A 19,846-nucleotide genomic window follows, 5' to 3' on the forward strand; every position below is an offset into this window, starting at 1 on the left:
GCAGCTGGTGCTCAATATAGTGGTAGGGACATCTTCCACTGGACCAGGTTGTTCAGAGCCCCATCCAACCCGACCCTGAACACTTCCAATGACATCCACAACTTCTCTGGGCAACCTGTTCCAGTGCCTCACCACCCTCATCATAAAAAATTACCTCCTTATGTCCAATTTAAATCTACCCTCATTCAGTTAAAAACAATTTCCCCTTGTCCTGTCCCTACAGGCCTTGGTAAAAAGTCTCTCTCCATCTTATAAGCCGCCTTTAAGTATTGAAAGGCCGCAATAAGATCTCCCCGGAGCCTTCTCTTCTCCAGGGTGAACAACCCCAATCCTTTCGGCCTTTCTTCATAGGAGAGGTGTTTCTGGCCCTCCTGTGGACTCGCTCCCACATACTTGTGTCAGTCTTGTGCTGCGGTCCCAGAGCTGGCCGTAGCGCTCCAGGTGGGGTTTCATGAGGGAGGAGTCGAGGGGAGAGAATGGCCGCCCTCGACCTGCTGGCCGCCCTGCTTTCTATGCAGCCCAGGGTTCGGTTGAGGAGGGCGAAGGCCCCTTGGCGCCGACGCCACGTTTTGGAGGCAGGGACAACGGCCGCAAGCGGCTGTTGCCGATGGCTGGGGCCTGCGCTGCGCTGGGCGCCCGCAGGCGGCGCGGGCGAGCCGTTATGCTCGCGCTCAGCCGTTGCCCAGCTGCTGCGGGCGGGAGAGCGGCCGGGGCGCGCGGGGCCCTGAGGGGAAGGCGGCCGCCACGCTGCCGCCGCGCTCGGCGGGCGAGGCGGGGGTTTGTCCCGCTCGGCCACCCGTCGGCGGGGCCGGGCTGTGGGGCCGGATAAGAGCGGGAGCCGCGGAGCCGGGTGAGCCCCTACGCCTCTCCCCGCGGCGGGCTGTGTGTCCCGGGCACCCCCGCGCTGCCAGGCGGTAAGGACGCAGCCGGTGAGGCGAAGCCGGTCCCCTCTGGGGCTTCGCCGCGGGGCCCGTGTCAGCCGCAGGATGGAAAGCGGCGGGGACCGCTGTTCTTCTGAAGGAAGCTGCAGTCCTGACGTGGTCTGCGAAAAACACTTGTTTAAATCCAAACTGTCGGAGTCCCTTGTTCAGCTGGCGTGTAGTCACCATCACTGTGCTTTCCCTTTGAACCGCAACGAGTTATGCATCTGGAATACAGCGACTGCTCAGGTAAACCCAAAAGATGTCTCTTTATAGGCTGTTATTTCAGAAGGAGACAAAAAGGAAGATATAAAAAAAAATATTCGGGGATAGCGTAGGAGTGTCAGGTTTCGCTTTAATGCTGGGAAGACATTAGCATTTGTTATGAGCATTGTTACTGAGATGAGACTAATGTAAACTGTTGTGGTGGGTTGACCCTGGCTGGCAGCTAAACCACCACCCAGTCTCCTCCTCACTCCTTCCCAGCGAGGCGAAGGAGAAAATCAGATAGGCAAAAGTGAGAAGAACTCATGGGTCAAGATAAAGATAATTTAACGAGTGAATGACAGAGGAAAAAAGAAGTGATACAAACGCAATCACTCATGACCACATACAAGCGGACCAGTCCCCAGCCAGGCTTCAAGAATACAACCCCTCAGTCCCACAATACCTTCATCCAATACTCCAGTTTTATTGCTGAGCACAACATCATATGGTAGGGAATATCCCTTTGCCATTTCAGGCCAGCTGTCCTGGCTCTGTCCCTGTTGAGTCTCTTGTGCACCTCCAGCCTATTCGCTGGGGGTGGGGTGGGGCGGCACAGAGTGGGAAAAAGAGAAAGCCTTGATGCTGTGCATGCACTCTTTGGCAACAGCCAAAACATTGGTGTGTTATCAACACTGTTTTTGTCACAAAATGCAAAGCTCTGCACTGTGCAAGATGCTATGAACAAAGTTAACTCCATACCAGACAGACCCAGTACAACTACATAGTAGTTAAGTGATTTTGAAACAATAAAGAAAAAATAGTTGTTTTGGTAATGTTATCCATTTGTAATTTTGTATTGTTCATAATCTGAGTTTGAAGTGACTCATTTATCTCTTCTTTATCTGCATTTGTCAGCCATTACGTTTGTCAGGACATCATTACTCAATTTCTGCGGTGTCATTTGGAAGTAAACCCAACCCACTACTTGTCTGCTCTGCTTCTCGTGAACGTGTGATAGTGTGGAATCTTGACGAATGCACGCAGAAAGTGCAAGAAGGTAGAATATTATTTATATAACATATACATATTACGTATATATAAAAGGAAGCGATGCAAAGGCAATCACTCACCACCTCTTACAGGCAGACCAATGCCCAGCCAGTCTCTGAGCAATGGCCATCTTAGAAGACAACTCCCCAACACCTCCTTTTCTTCCACTACTACTGCTATAAAAAGGTTGTTATTTCTGCGTAGCATGCGTTAGCCACTCAGATTCATCAGCCCTAACAGTGACCAATACTGCTTTATTTCTGTTGCTCTTCTTTGGCAACGCCAAGCTGAATCAGGCCCGTAGTCCAGGCAGTCTGGTCATCATACCTTCCCAGAAAACCGGGCATTAACAACCGCCGCGCTCCCGAGCGCCCACTGGCCCGCAGCGCCCGGGGGTGCACCCCCGCGGCGACGTGGTGCGGGGCCGGGGATGCGGGGGGCGAGCGTGCGGCCCCGGGAGCTGGCCAAGGTGCTGTGCGGGTGGGGGCGAGTGCGGGCAACCTCGGGGGAAACGCAGAGAAGCACTGCAAAGGCAGTTAAGTTGTACTACAGTGGAATAAAAGGCACAGCAAAATTTTTAACCATAGCAGCACTGCATAACTAAGCATGAAATGCCAAAATAACTAAATGCTACTTATTCTGGAATATGTGTAGAACTAGTGTTTTACATCCTGCTTTGTCTGGTCCTGTCTCTCCTTCTGCCTCTGTTTGGAACACTATTGTCATGTGTATGGAGGAGCAAGGCGAGTATCTGATTTGGGAGGATAGTGCACGAGTGAAAGAGTGTTATGATGATCTAACACAAAGAAAGCAGAAGTTCCAGTATCCTGACCACCATCTTGGTTTGGAGCCTCAACCAATGGTGTTGGCTTCTAGGGACCAGTGCTAACTCCTCTTTGAGCTTAAATCAATTGGAAAGTAGAGGAATAATAGAAAGAAAGGGAGTAGGACCCCTGGAGTCACGACTCACTGGAGTCCCAATGACACTTTGTCCAAAATGTATTGTTATGACATGGTAATTGAGAGATATTTCAGTCACCCTTTGGTGTCAATATTGAGAGTCATATGGCATTGTCCAACACTATTAGAAGTTTCCTCCTTCTTATCTGTGGGTAGGTATTTGCCTATGATTTAATGTGTGGGAGTTGTCTCTTGTACACTACTCCACAATGAATTTGCAAATCTACATATTATGAAAATTAATGTTGTAAAGAAAAGTGAACATTTTAAGTGGTTTTATAATAAATGTCATTATTACATTTTAACCCATGTAAGAGTAACATAGAGAAAAATGGAAGTTAGAAATAGACAGTTAGTAGCAGACAGAATATGTGTAGCTTTTATACAAAGACATTTGAGAGCCAGATTATCTTCTGCTGCCCTCTCTTCGCTTTTCCTCTCTATCCACAGGCACTTTCGCAGATGCTGTGTAGTCTTTCCCTCCCCAAAACGTGCTCTGCACAGTCTTGGCATGTTTTCTCTGACCATATTCTTATCAACTGTATCAAGGTAGTTAGGGAGTTCTTTGTGTCATCTCTCTCCATCTTGGTAGATCTTGACACAATAATCAATTGTAGAAGCACTCTACAGCATCTGGGATAAAACCTAGGAAGGGACATGTATCGTTGTTGTGCCTGTATCCTAGTTAATTTGTTGCCTATGAAATCCTAAAATTTAATGAGATGTCCAAAATCTCCTCACATAGTTAAAGGTGGTAACATAAAATAGGGATCTGCAGAAGCATGCCTGCTTGAGCCAGTGAGATGACCAGAATGAAGTAAAACATGAGCCTGTTGTCAAAGCTAGTCTTACCATCTGACTCTGTAATTGTATTTAGTGGCGTACTTCCTCTTTCAGCCCTTTCCCACAGCAGAATTTAAACCAAGAGAAGGAAAGTCCCCCGTGCTTGATGGCTGAGTGGCTGGGATATTCTCCTGGAAGAAGTATTTTTCAAACCCCTGTTTTGCTGGGCTTCAGTCAGGATTTCTTGCCTCCAAAATGAATGTAGCACTACTGGGTTCCTTGGGCACATCAGCCTACTCTAAAAAATTGTATCCATGGCAGTTTTCAATGGAAGTATGATTTGATGGTCACACTTATTGTTAGTATCTCAAAGAGTACCAGATCATATCTAGGCAACAAGGCAGATGGAGGAATCTTGCTTGTGCATAGTTCTGTGCTTTGCTTTCCAATAGCCTGGTATAATTAAACTGTGGGTTGTTCTGTACATCTTCCTGACAGAAACTGGGAGAGCTCTGTGGTTAGATAACTGCTATGCAAAGTTTCTAAGAATCTCACTGCACCAGAGTTTTATATTTCATTGAGTCTTATTCACGATAAAATTGCTGCAGGGTTAACACCTCGAGGAATTGTTATAGGAACTCTTTTGGGAATGGTGCTTCATGTAAGATTTAGTCCAGATGACCAACAAGTGGCAGTATGTGCTGGAAAATGGATCTACATGTTAAGTGCAAAGGTGAGATACCATTCTTTGTAGCCATGGTGCTGGTATTTCTTTAACTTATTCACTTTCAAATAAAATCATGATACAGAAATGTCAGTATAATTAAGCAAAAGCATTCATTTTTCTCATAGAGGTGAAAAGTATGAACTAATGCTTGATCATAGAATCATATACCACATAGAAGAACATATTAAAAAAGTTGAAATGAAACAGTATCTCAATAACTTAGAAGAAGAAAATATTCTGAGGACATCTGAAAAATTACTCCTATGTCGTTCATTCTGAAGAAGCAAATGTAATGTGTAGTGGTTTTGCCAGCAGGAAGATATACAGGGTCTGCAGTTTCCATAAGAAAAATCACATTGAATTAATATTTTGTATCCAAAACTGGCAATTTTTACAACAGTTATTAATTATTATTAATTATTAATTAATTAATTATTAACTAACTATTAAATAATTATAATTTTTAGTTTGAAATCTAATCTGATTTTATTTTTACTTGACTAATTACAGAATGAAGTTATACTAGCTGAATTGGATGGCCACTTGGCACCAGTGACTGCTGCTGAGTTTTGCACATGGGAGAAAAGTATGCTTGTATCAGTGTCAGAAGACAGAACCTTTAAGGCAAGAAAACTGTAGAGCTGCACCTTAAAAAAATATAATTTAGTGAATATGTGAAGTAGGTTTTTTTCCCTTTAAATATTTTCTGAAGATTAAGCAAAAAATCTTTGACTTTACAGAGATCAGGACATTGTTCTTAGAGTTGCTTGGGAAATTATTGTAAAAATTAATTACTCTTTTTTAAAAGAGTAATGCAGGGTTTGTATATTCAAAACTTTGTACAGTGAAGTGTTAACTTTGGTGATTATTATCATCTGTCAAATGGAAATAAAATAAAATATTTTGATCAGTTTGGTTGTAACTGAAATATTTCAGGTATGCTGAACTGAATGAAAGCATTTCACTTTGAGTCTGCTGACACCGATTGCAATTTTCCCTTTTGGGAATTTTGGGCTATTGCATGTAGTGGCTGGGTAATTGCATACTGGTAGGATTTTTTGCCAGACATCTTATACAATGACACCATGGATTGCTGCTGCTGTACGTGACAACAATTGAAGACAACTTAGACAGTAAGGGGAAAAAAAGAGCTTAAGTGAACCCAAGGTATCTTCCAGGAGATACTGGGTGGGTACCTTGATTAGATACAGTTTAGTCTACTACTGATTGTCCTCTATATGATTCTAACCATAGCCCAACATTTTGGTTCTACAAGCTAAAGTAAAATTAAAGTTTACTATATCAAAGGCTGGGGTTTTTTTTTGTTTGTTTGTCTTTCCTAAATTCAATTTTTATGTAACTGTCTGTTCTGGAGACAATGTGATTTTGATTTTTTGTCCTGGTCTTGAAAAAAAAAAGCGAATATTTAATTGGAATTTTAGGAAATATTAATAATTCTGACTTTCTGTTTGATTGCTTCTTATTTAGTTTATGTTGATCTAAGAAATTAAATAGTAAAATGACTAAGGTAAAAATGACTAAAGGAAAAGATCTATATGCTTCTTCATATTAATTTAATGAAGACTTGATAAATTATACAAAATCTGAATAAATAAGTTTGGGGAGGGGTTGTTGTTATTTTTTTTTTTTTTAACCTCGATACATGTTGGACTAAAATGACAATCAAATGAAAATATTTTGCAAGTTTCTCAAGTAATTTAGTAAGTAAGTCTTCAAGTTTTATTTTCTCTGCCTGATTCTGCAGATCAGAGGTAATTCTCTGAGGGCAGCCGTACTGGAGTCTATGATAGTTGGCTCCTGTGATTGCGGGACTTGCAGTGTCCAAAACCTTGTTCTCCCCTAGCCGTTTTAGTTGGCCAAAGAATTGAAACAGATGAGAATCTCTTCAGATAAATTTGTGAAGCAAGATCTTAGGAAACAGCTTTTTGGAAGAATGATGTTTACATTCAGAGAGAAATGAGACATGAATAATGAGAAAAGCTTGGGAGCTAAATAGAGGCTCACAACCATGTTCAGAAGGCAGGGATTGACTGTCTGGCTGAGATTTTTTCAATTCCAGCTGTGATAGCAATGATAAATATAGTGGAATTACTTGTGGAGATGAAAGCTCATAGAAGTAACAACATGAGAGGAAAAATTTGGGTTTATTTACCTTTTTTAATCAACTATTAAGCATAAAATGCATCACTTAGAAACGGTCATGTTAATAATGAAAGTTGAGTTATATGTGGGTCTATAGATCATAGTAAGTATTATTGTTATTAATAATGACGTCTTATCCCAGACCCTAGTATGAAAATTGTGAAGCTATGCAAGTTCCCTGTATGAAATCTAGAACCAGTTCAAGTACGTCTTCATTAATTTAGCTTCAGTTACCAAGAGATGAACCTAAGAAAAGATAATAAGTACTTCTAATTACGTTGTGTATCCATACCAGGTGAGTTTCACCTTTTTCACTATGGATACTTATCAATTAAACAAAGCCCTACATAGTTAGAAAAAAATGCTGGAAAAAAATCCTTTACCATGTTGCATCGCTGTCAATGGCTGCATTTCTCTGTTTTCACCACATGATGGCCGTTGAAGTTTCTGTTTTCCTTTAAAGATCTAAGTAGGTGCCTATCTTTTTTTTTTTTCCTCTAAAGGTGTGGAACTATTCTACCGGCCAGTTAATATATCAGTCAGGAGTATTAACGTGTAAGTTGTCTTTTTTATACATACTTTTTCATAGCAAAAATACACTCTCTCCCTAAACAATAATATAGAATTATTATAGAAGTATTTAGTTGATTTAGTGAAAATAATTCTAGTAGACAGGTAGTAGTTAACATATTATCCTTTAAAGCCAGTAGTAAGGAGGAAGGCAAGCATTGTCCTCAGTGCAGCAGGGACCCCCCCTCCAATAGCGTTTTTCCTTCAGGAACTATATTGTTTTCAACAGGACCTGCTCAAACTCCCCTTTGGTTGTTCTTGCTTGTGGTGCTGTTAGTTGTGATCGGAGCACATTTTGGGGAAACAAGCTGCATGGAGATTGGTTGTTAAGCTTTGTGCATACATATTATTGGATGAATTCGTGTAAACTAAAAGCTAAAGCCACATGGTAGGAAAGGAGAAGAAGGGGTGATTCCTCCCTGGTTGCCTGTGGCAATTGCTTCCCTTGAAAACCTGCCTTAACCGCAATATCAGGGTTTGCAGGTGCAAGGCCATGAGACTAACAGCATGGGAATAACAAGGGAAAACTACTGCAGCATGGGAATAACAAGGGAAAACTAAAACCATGCCACAGCAGCTTGGGTGAAAGGCGGCAGAAAACGACTGCCATGGCAACTTGGGTGAAAGGCAGGCCACAGACCTGCAAATGGAAGGCCCTGAGCAACACAAAAGCTAAGGCACACAAAACATTGTGAAACCCTAATAATTGCAGTAAGGTTTTTTTTCTCCATCCTTTACGAATAGGAGGATTCAGTTTTGAATCATGTATTATAATTAAGTATCTGATTTATGTCTACTCTGGAAATAATTTTATCTTTTTTGAAGCAGCATTTCCTTTGTTAAGTCTGCTAATTGATGAAGAAAATAAACAGATTATCACTGGATGTGCTGAGGGACAGGTAAGAATTGGCCATTAAACTTAGTCTCTATGTCAAAACAGTCAACTGCTATTGATGTATCTGTGTATAAAAAAGTTTCACAATCTGCATACATGTTTTGAACTGCTAAAACAGTTATTTTAGTAAGCATAATTCAGTTCTTTGAGCGTAAGCCATATATGGTATATAAGACCTCTATCACAAAATGGAAACTTTTTTCTGAAAACCAGGAAAGTTTCTAAAAGGACAATCAGTGATTATATGAGAAGAGTACACTGAGAGGCTATAAATATGTCTGGTTTAAAAGAAAAAAGGTGAAAAATAGGATTCTCCTATTTTGGCCAAGGAATGAAACACATGACAATAAATGGAAGAGACTATGATTTCAGCATGTTGTAATTCTAATCAAAATGTGATAATGGTGAATAGGCAGTTCACGTCCGTCGTCTTTAATTTAATGTTAAGAATATGTTTACATGAAATTTTCCAGCTGTTTTCCTTCAGTGTTACCGTTCAGTGAATTGTGAAGAAAATTAAAGATTTAACTATAGTGGTGCGTGAAAAGAGAAAGGTATAAATTAAATTCATGTACATGACTCAGTGAGCAATTACATGCAGGTTACCTGTGACTTTTAATTGTGGGAAATAGTCTATGAGGAGTTTTTTCCAAGACATAAACCTGTGGGAATTAGATGTGCAGTTCAAACGGATAATGGCTAATATTGAATATATGCTTTGATACTCTTAGAAATGCATATAATTGAATTTCTGGTCCAAAATGAGGTTCCAGATACAAAAATTCATTAGTTATATCAACACTTTTAAATATTGGACCTTTAGTTTGTATTCATGCAAGCTTTATGGTTAGTGTCAAAAGGTTATTGCAATTGCTTTTTCTTTTTCTTGCAGCTTTGGATCTTCAGTTTAATCAGCGGCCATAATTACCGTTGTGTAGCACTTATCAACTTAAAGAAAGAGCAAGAGAAATTCTGTAATAAAGTGTGGAAATCTGGAAAAAAAATAGGTAGCACAGTGCTTCTAGATTGCTGTTTATGGTATATTCTAGTTGTTATTGGCTCCTGATGGTGTGCTTTTTATACTATGATAGTTATATGTGGTAGAGTTGTGAGTCTCAGACTGTACCATAGAATTCTTATTGAAGCCGATATGATTTATTATTTATATTATTTAAAAAAGAAACTTCTTGAGTGTGGTCTTAGTTCATGCTACTTTACTACTTCTAATTCTTTCTTAAATCCTATCTGTTTACCATATTTTTTTGTTTTTATAGCTAGTATTGTTGTCTGTCTTTCCTAGGTGAAGGGCAAAATACTTCCAAGCTCTGCAAAACAAACAACATGAGACCAGAAGGATCAGTGGAAACATCATTGCCTGTCCTCTTAATTGAACACTGTGACTTCTTAATATGTTTCCGTAATGAAGAAAACATGTAAGTCCTTTAAAATGCTGCTAAGTATTTGTCTGGAATCTATTCCTAGGAGTTCCTATTGGTTCTTGGATTATTTTCACTGCAACTTACTATTTTTTTAAAAATGCAGTAGGAAAATCAAAGAACATGTTTAGTGATCTGCAAGTTTTGGTAGCCTACTCTTAGACAGATAATATACACAAACTGATCCAAAGTTAAAACTGGTTTCTAGTCTGAAAAATTATTTTACAAAATTGGCATTGGGAATAGCCATTTTAGCATCTATTGATTCCAATTGATCAAGGAAGATCAATTAAAAAAATAATCAAGAAGCCAATTAGAATGAAAAGGCCAAATTTATTTGGCCGAAGTTTGCTTTCCTAAGGAAGTAAGTCGGATGCAGTCACTGTGTGCCTGTGTCAGTTTGCCTTCCAAATTTAAATAACTTCTGAACTACATAACCTGTTCTAGCCAAACTTCTGTCAGACAGACAGACATTTCAAAGCATGGTGTTTTTACTCCTTTCCATGAAATTGGTTGGCCAGGTAGAGGAGAGAGGCCTAAATTAATACTTATATTGCATTTCTTTCCTGAAGAGATATTTAACCATATTATAAGGCACCTGGGGATCCACTCAGGATACTGCCACAAGAACTGTTTTATAGAACAACTTTTTTGTTGTTGTTATTTATAATTGTCATTTGGAGAAATTTATTGGCCATATCATGTTTTAAGAAACTCTTGTTCAACCCTTTGCCTATGGTGGGTTACACAGGTATAACTGATTAATCTTCTGGTTACATATAGAAACAATTTTTGATAAACAGGGAAGAAAAATACCCAGCAGTCTTGGATCATTTTGTTTGTCTTTATGTCAAATTGCAATACTTATTAACAGTTATTTTCATGATGCTTGCATTTTCAGAAGGACTACCATTGAAAGGAAGGAAATGGTGATTTTAAAAATGTACATCTCAGACATACTTTAATGGAATGTCAGAACTCCAAGGCCAGAAGATTAATTATTACAGTCAGTTAGTCTTTTTGCTTGTATAATACCACTCTCAAATCAACGAAACTTTGTCTTCATCAAAGCTATAGGTTTGATTTGAACTACAGCACATCTTTAAAGATGTCTTTAATTTAGTTGTTACAGCAACTGACTCATTCCATTTTATTTCTAAATTGAGTTAACCTCTTTTCATGTACAGTTGTTGGCTCTTAGTATGTTTTTTATTTTGATAGTCTAGAACCAGCTACTATCAAGTCCCCTCCTTGCATAGCAAATTATGGGTCATGAATAAGTTATCTCTACACTCCTGGATAAAATAATTTGCACCTTGTGTAAGGCATGTGTAAGGCATGTAATATTTTTAACATTTGCTTTTGAACTTTTCCTGAAATTCAATCGCATTTCTTTTTCAATGCCCTTTTTGGACATGGTTTCCTGAAATGGATCCACAGTAATAGGTTAATTGAAATAATTTTCTGAATTGAGATAACATCACTTCCTGTACTCGCCTGATACTGCCTGGCATTGTACATCTAAGGACTATTTATGCTTTCAGCTATTTCATCACAGTTGGAGGTTTTGTTCTGCTTATAAACAACCATGACCATTAAATTATTACTATTAATCCAGTTCCATTATATTTTTGGGTTTAGAGTTTTGTATTTAGAGGTATTTTTCTGTTTAATTTTTAAATTACCATGTGATGGTTTTAGCAGGTGGTTCAGATTTGTCTGAACAACTGAGGAATCCCTGATTTACCATTTTTCCTGCCTGCAATGAAATGCAACAATGAAACTTTTTTGCAAGACTGATATGCAAAAAATTACCGGCCTCGTATCTCCCTAAGCTTTTTGACATTGAGTAATTTCTTCACAGTGGATGGCATTTTATTATTTTAAAGTGGGTGTGAGATCAACTTCCTGTATATATTGGTTGACATCATCGTTCATAATAACTTGATAGTGCCACTTTTTTATAAATAATTCAAAGAATTCACAAATTAAATCAGTCTCTTACTGCCGTGCATGAAAGTAGTGCAAACCACAAATAAAATTATACAGAGCACATAAAAATGTCACAAACCACAACTGAAACTGTCTTCCCCTATCTGATTTTTAGAGTATTTGACTGTTTCTGTTTTGTTGTGTTTTTTTTTTTCTATAAAAAAATACTTAGCCACTGTGGTGAGTCTTTTCATGCCAAGTTTCAGCTTTATATTTTTACATACCCTTATTTCAACTCTTGTACTCTGACCTTACAAATCAATCCAGTAAGTCTATGCACTCTTATTTGGAAAATGTATTAAAATGTTGTGGTTTAACTCCAGCCAGCAACTGGGACCATGCAGCCATTCACTCCCCTCACCCTCACTTCATCCCCCCATTCCCCCGAGAAGGGCAGGGAGAAGAGGGAGAAAAAGGATGAAAAAGACTCACGGGTTGAGGTGGAGACAGTTTAATGGCACAGTAATGGAAGAGAAAATAATAACAATAAAATAATAATAATAAATTATTAATAATAAATAATAATAGTAAAAAATTATACAAAATAAAGTGATACAATGCAATTGCTCTCACCACCCGATGTTTGATTGCCCAGCCTGTCCTGAGCAGTGATCGTGGATTCCTGCTCCCCAGCTAGCCACCATTTATATACTGTGCATGACATCTATGGTATGGAATATTCCTTTCGCCACCTTGTCCTGTTTGTGCTCCTTCTCAGCTTCTATGGGAAGCTGAAAAAGTCCTTGACTTAATACAAACATTACTTAGCAACAACTAAAACAATACATGTTATCTCATAGTTATTTTCAGTATAAATCCAAGACACAGCAGCTAGTAGGAAGAAAATTAAGTCTGTCCCAGCTGAAATGAAGACATTGACCATAATGTCCGTTTTTATTAACTATGGCATCAAAACATTTTCTGTTCGAGGATGACAACTGTTATTTTGTTATGATGATCTTATGCTTGATAACATTTTTCTTCTGTGAGGGTGTTGACTGAAACTGTAACCAGTTGGTCTACCCTGTGGTGTTTGCAAAGACTGGATTTCATTACCTAACTGCAATACTACTGCCACTAAGCGCAGACTGAGACAGACGTTCAAGGCTCGTCTGTTTTTTCCCCCTTAATTTTTGCTGGTTTTTTTCTTGTACTTTAACTATGTACAAACACACCTTAAATTTCACTGCTTTTTGTGTGTTCATATTACAGGTGGTAAAAGTAAGAATATACGTGGATTTGCGCCTTTGTTTGAATTCAGCTTTTGTGTATACAGTGCTTTACAGCATCTTTGTGTTACAAACATAAGTTATTTTTGAAGAAAAGTGTTTCCTATGCTGTTTTAGACTTGCTATGAGCACTTACATAAAATCAAGGATTGTGTGTTCTGTTCTTAGCTTTCAAAACTTCAACGTTTGATTGAAACTTTTTACTTTGAGCTGCAGATTTTTAAAAAAAATCTGTAAATTTAAAATCTTTTTTTGGGGTTGTGGTTTATTATTATTGTTCTGGGAATGGGTAACAAGTATTAAGAAAACCCAATTGCTGTGTTTTGGATAGTAATAAGGAAAGCTTCTTTATCATACTCAGTTAATTTTTTCTCCTTTTTTAATAGATCTTCTGCCCTGAGTACTAACTATTTTTGGATAGGAAGCTCTACTGGCTTGCTAATAATTAATTTGGCAAACTTTGAATTAGAAGGTTTTTTATCTTACAAAGGTATGATAATAAAATATCTGACTACACCATAATGTGATTGCTTACCTTTGTTATCTGATATAAATAGTATAAGAATTAGTTTGTGAAACAGCAGAATACAGTAAAACCTAAGTGGGTTTTTTAAAATGTTTTTTTTTCTAATTAATTTTTATGTGTTTTTCTGCCATTACTGACTTGTCTCAGAAGATGTGTTGACACTAGGTTTCTGTAGTGGCTAGCAATGAATTTTTATCTGATTTTGCAGTTTATGAGTGTTAATACAAGGAATGTTATTCTAGTCCTACTTTACAATGTGGGGGTAAGCTAGGATATATATACTGAAGACAGTGGATTATAGTGGTGTCAAATTAGTATGAGTAAATTTTTTTTCCTGTCTTAGTGATAGTTTTTTCTTTTGAAATGCAAACTCAATTTTATAGCACTATGTTCTTTTTGGCAAAGATTACAGTGACCTCAGCATTCGGTTTGCTGGATCATGTGCAATAACACGGAAGGCAGTTAATGGAAAGGTAATTATACAGTAAACATTGATTTAATGAATGTTTACATTTCCAGTTATTTTCAATAAGTATTAATTATGCATTTTGTTTAATTTTGCATTTATTTTGCTTGGGGTGAATTACACAGTAGTTTCTCTGGAGAAGGTTGATTCTTCTTTATGGAATCTACTAGTTTACATACATGGGTGGTTTTAAAGCTCTCACAGTTTGTGTACTGTCCAAAGTGACTAATAAGCAAAACGTGAATTGTTTTTTATAGTGTTCAGTGTGTACTTTGAATGTCAAGAATGACCATTGGGGGAGCAGAGGCAATCTTTTCAGGGAAAAAAGATACAAGCATTGTTATGCTTCGTTTCTCAAACAAATGCTAGGATGAACTGCTTCTGAATCCTTCCAAGAAATCTGTGCAGACTATTTGAGTTGTGAGAAAATTTCTGTGGAAAGTCACTAAGCGCTTTTAAGGAAGTGAAAGGCATTCTTTTTTGTATACTCCATTTTTTATGTTACAGTTTTCCTATAGAAGTGAGCTGAATCTAGGTCTTTCTACATATTTAACATAGCAGTGTTTTGTTTTAAAGAAGGATTTTGTTTTAAATTCAGTTCTTAGCATGTTCTCAGCATGTCTCTGAAACCAATCTTTCTTCCATGTGTGCTTCTTTTCTCACAACTCTTAACTGCAGAAATATATATATTGTAGAAGGTATTGGAATTTCTGTGACTGTTACATATGCAAGTCTGTTAAGACACATATTTAAGCAACATAAGCCTATTTTTGAAGGATAGCATTAACCACTTTTTGCTGCTTAATGCTCTGCAAGACTAAACCCATGGATATTTTTGACTAATTTTCATAAATGACACAAAGTGATTTAATTTTCCATTATAAATGCTTCAGTGCTGGAGCTTAAATTATGAAGTAAATGGAGTGTTATTTTATGGTATAATTGCTGCAGGTTTTATGCTTGATCACCTCAATGTTTGAAGATATTATTGCTGTGTTGGAAGTTAACCTTGCTGCATTGGTGAGAACTCAGCAGACTGATTTTCTACTAAGCAGAAACAAAAAAAGTCTATCGGTTATTGCCAGGTACAGAATAACTTTAAATGTTTTCTTTCCTCTGAGTTGGATTATGTGTTAGTTTTCCTGACACTGAAGTGCATCAGATGGTTTTGTACAGTGCCATTTGTTGACATGGGATCATGTTTTAGTTGTATTGAGTGGGAGAAATCACAGAATCAAAGAGTGATTGAGATTGTAAGGCACCTCTGCCAGACTTCTTGTCCAGCCGCCCACCTCAAGCAAGGCCACCTAGAGCCAGTTGCCCAGCACCATGTCCTTTTGAATATTTCCAGTGAGGGAGACTCCATATTGTCTCTGGGCAGCCTGTGCCAATGCTCAGTCACTCTCACAAGTAAGAAAGTGTTTCCTAGTGTTCAGAGAGGACCTCCTGTATTTCAGTTTGTGCCCATTGCCTCTTGTCCTTTCACTGGGCAGATGGCACATGGCCTGACCTTGTCTTCCTGACAGCCATGTACTGGTGCATAGGGTTGTGCCTCCCCAGGTGCAGGACTTTGCACTTCCCACTGTTGAACTTCATGAGGTTGCTGTCAGCCCATTTCTCCACCCTGTGGATGTCTGTCTGGATGGCAGCACAAACTTCTGGTGTATCAGATACTCTTCTCAGTTTTGTGTCATCAGCAAACATGGTGAGGATACACTCTGCTCCTTCATCCAGATTGTTAGAATCATAGAATCATAGAATCATTTAGGTTGGAAAAGACCTTTAAGGTCATCAAGTCCAACCATTAATTTAACATTGCCAGCTCCACCAATAAACCATGTCCCTAAGTGCCACATCTACATGTCTTTTAAATACCTCTAGGGATGGTGATTCAACCACTTCCCTGGGCAGCCTGTTTGAATGCTTCACAATCCCTTTGGTGAAGAAATTTTTCCTAATATCCAATCTAAACCTCCCCTGGGGAAACTTGAGGCATTTTGTCTTGTTCTGTCGCTTGTTACCTGACACAAGAGATGGATCCCCACTTCCCTACAACCTCCTTTCAGGTAGTTGTAAAGAGCAATAAGGTCTCCCCTCAGCCTCCTTTTCTCCAGGCTAAACAACCCCAGTTCCCTTAGCTGCTTCTCATAAGACTTGTGCTCTAGAGCCCTCACCAGCTTTGTTTCCCTTCTCTGGACTCGCTCCAGCACCTCAGCAGCTTTCTTGTAGTGAGAGGCCCAAAATGGAACACAGTATTCGAGGTGTGGCCTCACCAGTGCTGAGTACAGGAGGATGATCACTTCCCTAGTCACCTACTCACTCACTCCTACTCACCCTAGTCCTGCTCACCATCCTACTTACCTGTATCATTCCTGATACAGGCCAGGGTGCTGTTGACCTTCTTGGCCACCTGGGCACGCTGCTGGCTCATATTCAGCTGGCTGTCGACCAACACCCCCAGGTCCTTTTCTGCCAGGCAGCTTTCCAGCCACTCTTCCCCAAGCCTGTAGTGTTGCATGGGGTTGTTTTGACCCAAGAGCAGGACGCGGTATTTGGCCCTGTTGCAACTTGATGTTGTCTGCAAATTTATTGAGGGTGCACTTGATCCCCTTGTCCAGATCATTGATAAAGATATTAAAGACAACTGGCGCCAGTATTGAGCCCTGGGGAACACCACTTGTGCCCAGATGCTAACTGGATTTAACTCCATTCACCACCACTCTTAGAGCCTGGCCGGCCAGCCAGCCAGTCTGTCACCCAGTGAAGAGTACACCCATCCAAGCCATGTTTCTCCAGGAGAATGCTGTGAGAAACACAACATGTGCTTGTAATAAAATCATCAGTTATTATTCACAGGAATGGGATTTAACATGTAAATACAATGGTCTGTGAATCTAGTCAGGGCCAAGGCTTATCTGTGCTGCTGGGTATCTGAGTTGATAACTGATCTGCTATGCCTGATTTGTATTTATGAAAATCTCACTGGTATGACATATACAAACATGCATATAAATATCTAAAAAGTCTTGACGCTTTTTCCTAATCTGATGCTTTTCCATTGCATTGATTGATTTTTGTGCTTGGTTTTATAACTTAGGTGTTCTTTATTGACAAATTCTCCATTGTGTAAAGGTTTAAAGAAAAACTTGAAAGAACCTTCTAGTAAAACATTTGGTAAGTATAAACCAATCTTGAAATGAATTAATAAAGTTATATTTCTAATAACAGTAATTAACTCACAATTGGGTGGTGCCTAATACAATCAATATATTTATTTCTGTTTTATATATTGCACGATATTTTTACTTTAGTAGGAAGGATTTTATCCTTCTAATAGTATTTCATATCCTACATCTGTATTCGTAGTGAAAATTATGGTAATATGGTATTTTTTGTCTTCTAAAAACAATCCTGTGAGAACTTTCTGTGGATTTTCAGAGAGTTTAGTAGTGTAGAATGTTTACATTTTTTGTAAGTCATTCTTTTTCCATAGCATGCGATATATTTTTTTCTGTATAATTTGCCATTTCTTTCTTAATTTTAGTTTCCTGTTTTGGTTAATTTTGTTGTCCTGAATAGTCTTTTGTCAATACCCGAAAGTTTAGGAAGTTAATTTTTGCCTCAATGTTCTACTGTATGAAAAAAAAAAGGTCTGACTTGCAGTTGCTGTTGAAGCACTTGTAGCTTCTTTGCTTAGCAATAGTAAAGCAAAGTCTAAAAAATACCTGCAAAATAATATTTCATCATCACCTTTTGTTTAGGAAAGATATAAAAATATTAGTAGCTGTATACACGTAGAAATAATCTATTTTTATTATATTGATGAATTTGTTGGGCCTGTTAGAATGTCAAAGTATGTACCTTTAGTGTTGTATGATATTCCAAGAGTGCATCTGCAGCGTTGTAGCTAGAATTCCAGGCTGCTTTGGACATCCAGCACCTATGTCTGTACTACCCTTGGTGACACGCCGCACTCAGACAGATTAGGTGCTGTAAGGAAATCATATGATCTCTGATGGTGAGTGGTACTGGGAGCTTCCCAAGAAGGACCCTTTTCTGCCTCATCGCTACATAAAGAGAAGGGATAGCTGGTGGGAGCTGAAGGAGCTTCTGTCCTCGGCATAGGTAAATGTGCCCAGGAGATGACTCCCAATGCACCTGAAGATTTTTCCTGGGAATATCGACAAAATTTCCCCCTTTACACCATTTATTTAATTAGGTTGTTTCTGCTGCTATGAAATGCTCATATTTAATTTTGGGCTGGAGGCTGCCCTTCAGGCTTCTTAGTACAGCAGTGTGAATGCAGACATTGTTAATGACTTAAAACACATAAAAACCCAAACATTTCTCTAACCACTAACCAGTTTGTTAATGATCTGTAAATGTATTCCATATTCCAAATATAAAGTGTGAATATATTATAGCTAGTGCATATAAAGTCTAAGCATAAAATAGGCAACTGCAAAACACACTTGTGAATCAATGATGAAACAAGTTCCTCAGAACAATATTCTTGTTAATTCAAAGTTTAAAGAAGTTCCTACTCATCGATATTATTGGAGGACAGATGTTATGCAATGTAACAATTCATATTTCTTTCCTTTTCTCAGTAATCATTATTTTAGGGTGATTGGTCATAAATGTGTTTTGTGACATAAGGAGACACCAAATATTTCTACTGTGTCAGCTTCACTGTCTACCTTAACTCTAAGAATATAGTGTTAAAAAAACGTTTTAATGAAAATTAAATTATTTTGCTATAGGAGTGAAAAGCACAGTGAAAGATCAGCCATTGGTTTTCCATAATAAAATTAAATCATCAGGTTATACAGCAGCACCACAGTGAGTAGATACATTACTATTTTGCCTCTTTTATTGGTATGTGATATTTTGTCACATAATAGAGCCATATAGTCTCATGACTGTGAAATCAATGACCCGTGAAAAACAGATATGATGTTATCAAAGAAAATAATTTTTAAAATATGTTGTAAAACAAAATCCTCATAGCTTCTGGTCACTGTTCAACATCTTTTCAAAACCTACATTAGGCATCCTGTCTCTTTCATACAATTAAACTCTTTTTGTTTCTTCAGCTTGCAAAAAGAAATGTTTGAGAACTTTATATGAATGGATTTTGACCTTCAGAATACATTATCCAACAAATAATTCACACAAAGCAAAACTTAGGTGCAAACTTGAGCGTTAGATCATTAGAAAGTTATCTTGTTGTCAATGTGTACGTTATCTTACCTACTGACATTACTAGTAGACATAAATAGTAAGAAGGAAGTAGGATTTTTTTTTGTTTGAAAGAAACTATTTCTGTCATGAAACATTTAATGTTACATATAGAAGAGTCTGTGTTCTCTCTTGTAGAATGACCATGTTTTCTCCAAATAATAACCTGAAGAAAAAAGAGGTATCAAAGTGGAAGACCACTTGTAAACAGTAGGTAATCTAGCAACTCCATTAGAGGAGGAACAAATTAAAATTAAGATGAATACAGTTATATTGGAAATATAGTTTGCAGCTGCTTCTCTCATTGGAACTTTTTAGTTAGGAGTATAACTGAAACTAAAAGGCTTTGTAAATTTGCTATAAAATGACTGCAGCAAGTGATTCAGATTATCAGACTATCAATTAAATTTGAGTAAGTTTTACATATAAAAGAAAATACACACATCTATTTTCCTAGGTTTTTGTTGGTAGGAAGAAGAACAGATGCTAAATATGGTTGGAAGCATAGTCCCAACGTTCTTAAGCTGGAATTCTAGTCCGAAAAATAACTGAATGTGGCACAGGGAGACTTAGTGTTTTCAGATCATGTGCCTCACTCACCCCTAAAATCATGTTATCTTAAGCTAATGCAAGCTTACTCTAATGGATTTAAACAGAGTATGCATAACAGTACTATTGGAC

At 38.2% G+C, this 19,846-nt stretch overlaps 1 protein-coding gene across 1 annotated transcript in view; it reads left to right on the forward strand.

Annotated features, from left to right (window-relative positions):
- The first annotated feature begins 986 nt into the window (after positions 1-986).
- WDR27 (WD repeat domain 27) overlaps positions 987-19,846 on the forward strand; it is a 123,321-nt gene continuing 104,461 nt past the window's right edge. Inside the window, exons 1-14 of the mRNA XM_054196162.1 lie at positions 987-1,169; positions 2,043-2,184; positions 4,529-4,653; positions 5,158-5,271; positions 7,314-7,365; positions 8,206-8,279; positions 9,168-9,282; positions 9,576-9,708; positions 13,319-13,422; positions 13,864-13,931; positions 14,876-15,009; positions 17,022-17,098; positions 18,688-18,766; positions 19,304-19,375. Of these exons, the coding sequence (XP_054052137.1) occupies positions 987-1,169; positions 2,043-2,184; positions 4,529-4,653; positions 5,158-5,271; positions 7,314-7,365; positions 8,206-8,279; positions 9,168-9,282; positions 9,576-9,708; positions 13,319-13,422; positions 13,864-13,931; positions 14,876-15,009; positions 17,022-17,098; positions 18,688-18,766; positions 19,304-19,375 (1,472 nt within the window). The remainder of the gene's footprint in view (positions 1,170-2,042; positions 2,185-4,528; positions 4,654-5,157; positions 5,272-7,313; positions 7,366-8,205; positions 8,280-9,167; positions 9,283-9,575; positions 9,709-13,318; positions 13,423-13,863; positions 13,932-14,875; positions 15,010-17,021; positions 17,099-18,687; positions 18,767-19,303; positions 19,376-19,846) is intronic.

This window comes from Rissa tridactyla, chromosome 3 (genome assembly GCF_028500815.1).
Source record: "Rissa tridactyla isolate bRisTri1 chromosome 3, bRisTri1.patW.cur.20221130, whole genome shotgun sequence".
In the NCBI taxonomy this organism is placed as follows: domain Eukaryota; kingdom Metazoa; phylum Chordata; class Aves; order Charadriiformes; family Laridae; genus Rissa; species Rissa tridactyla.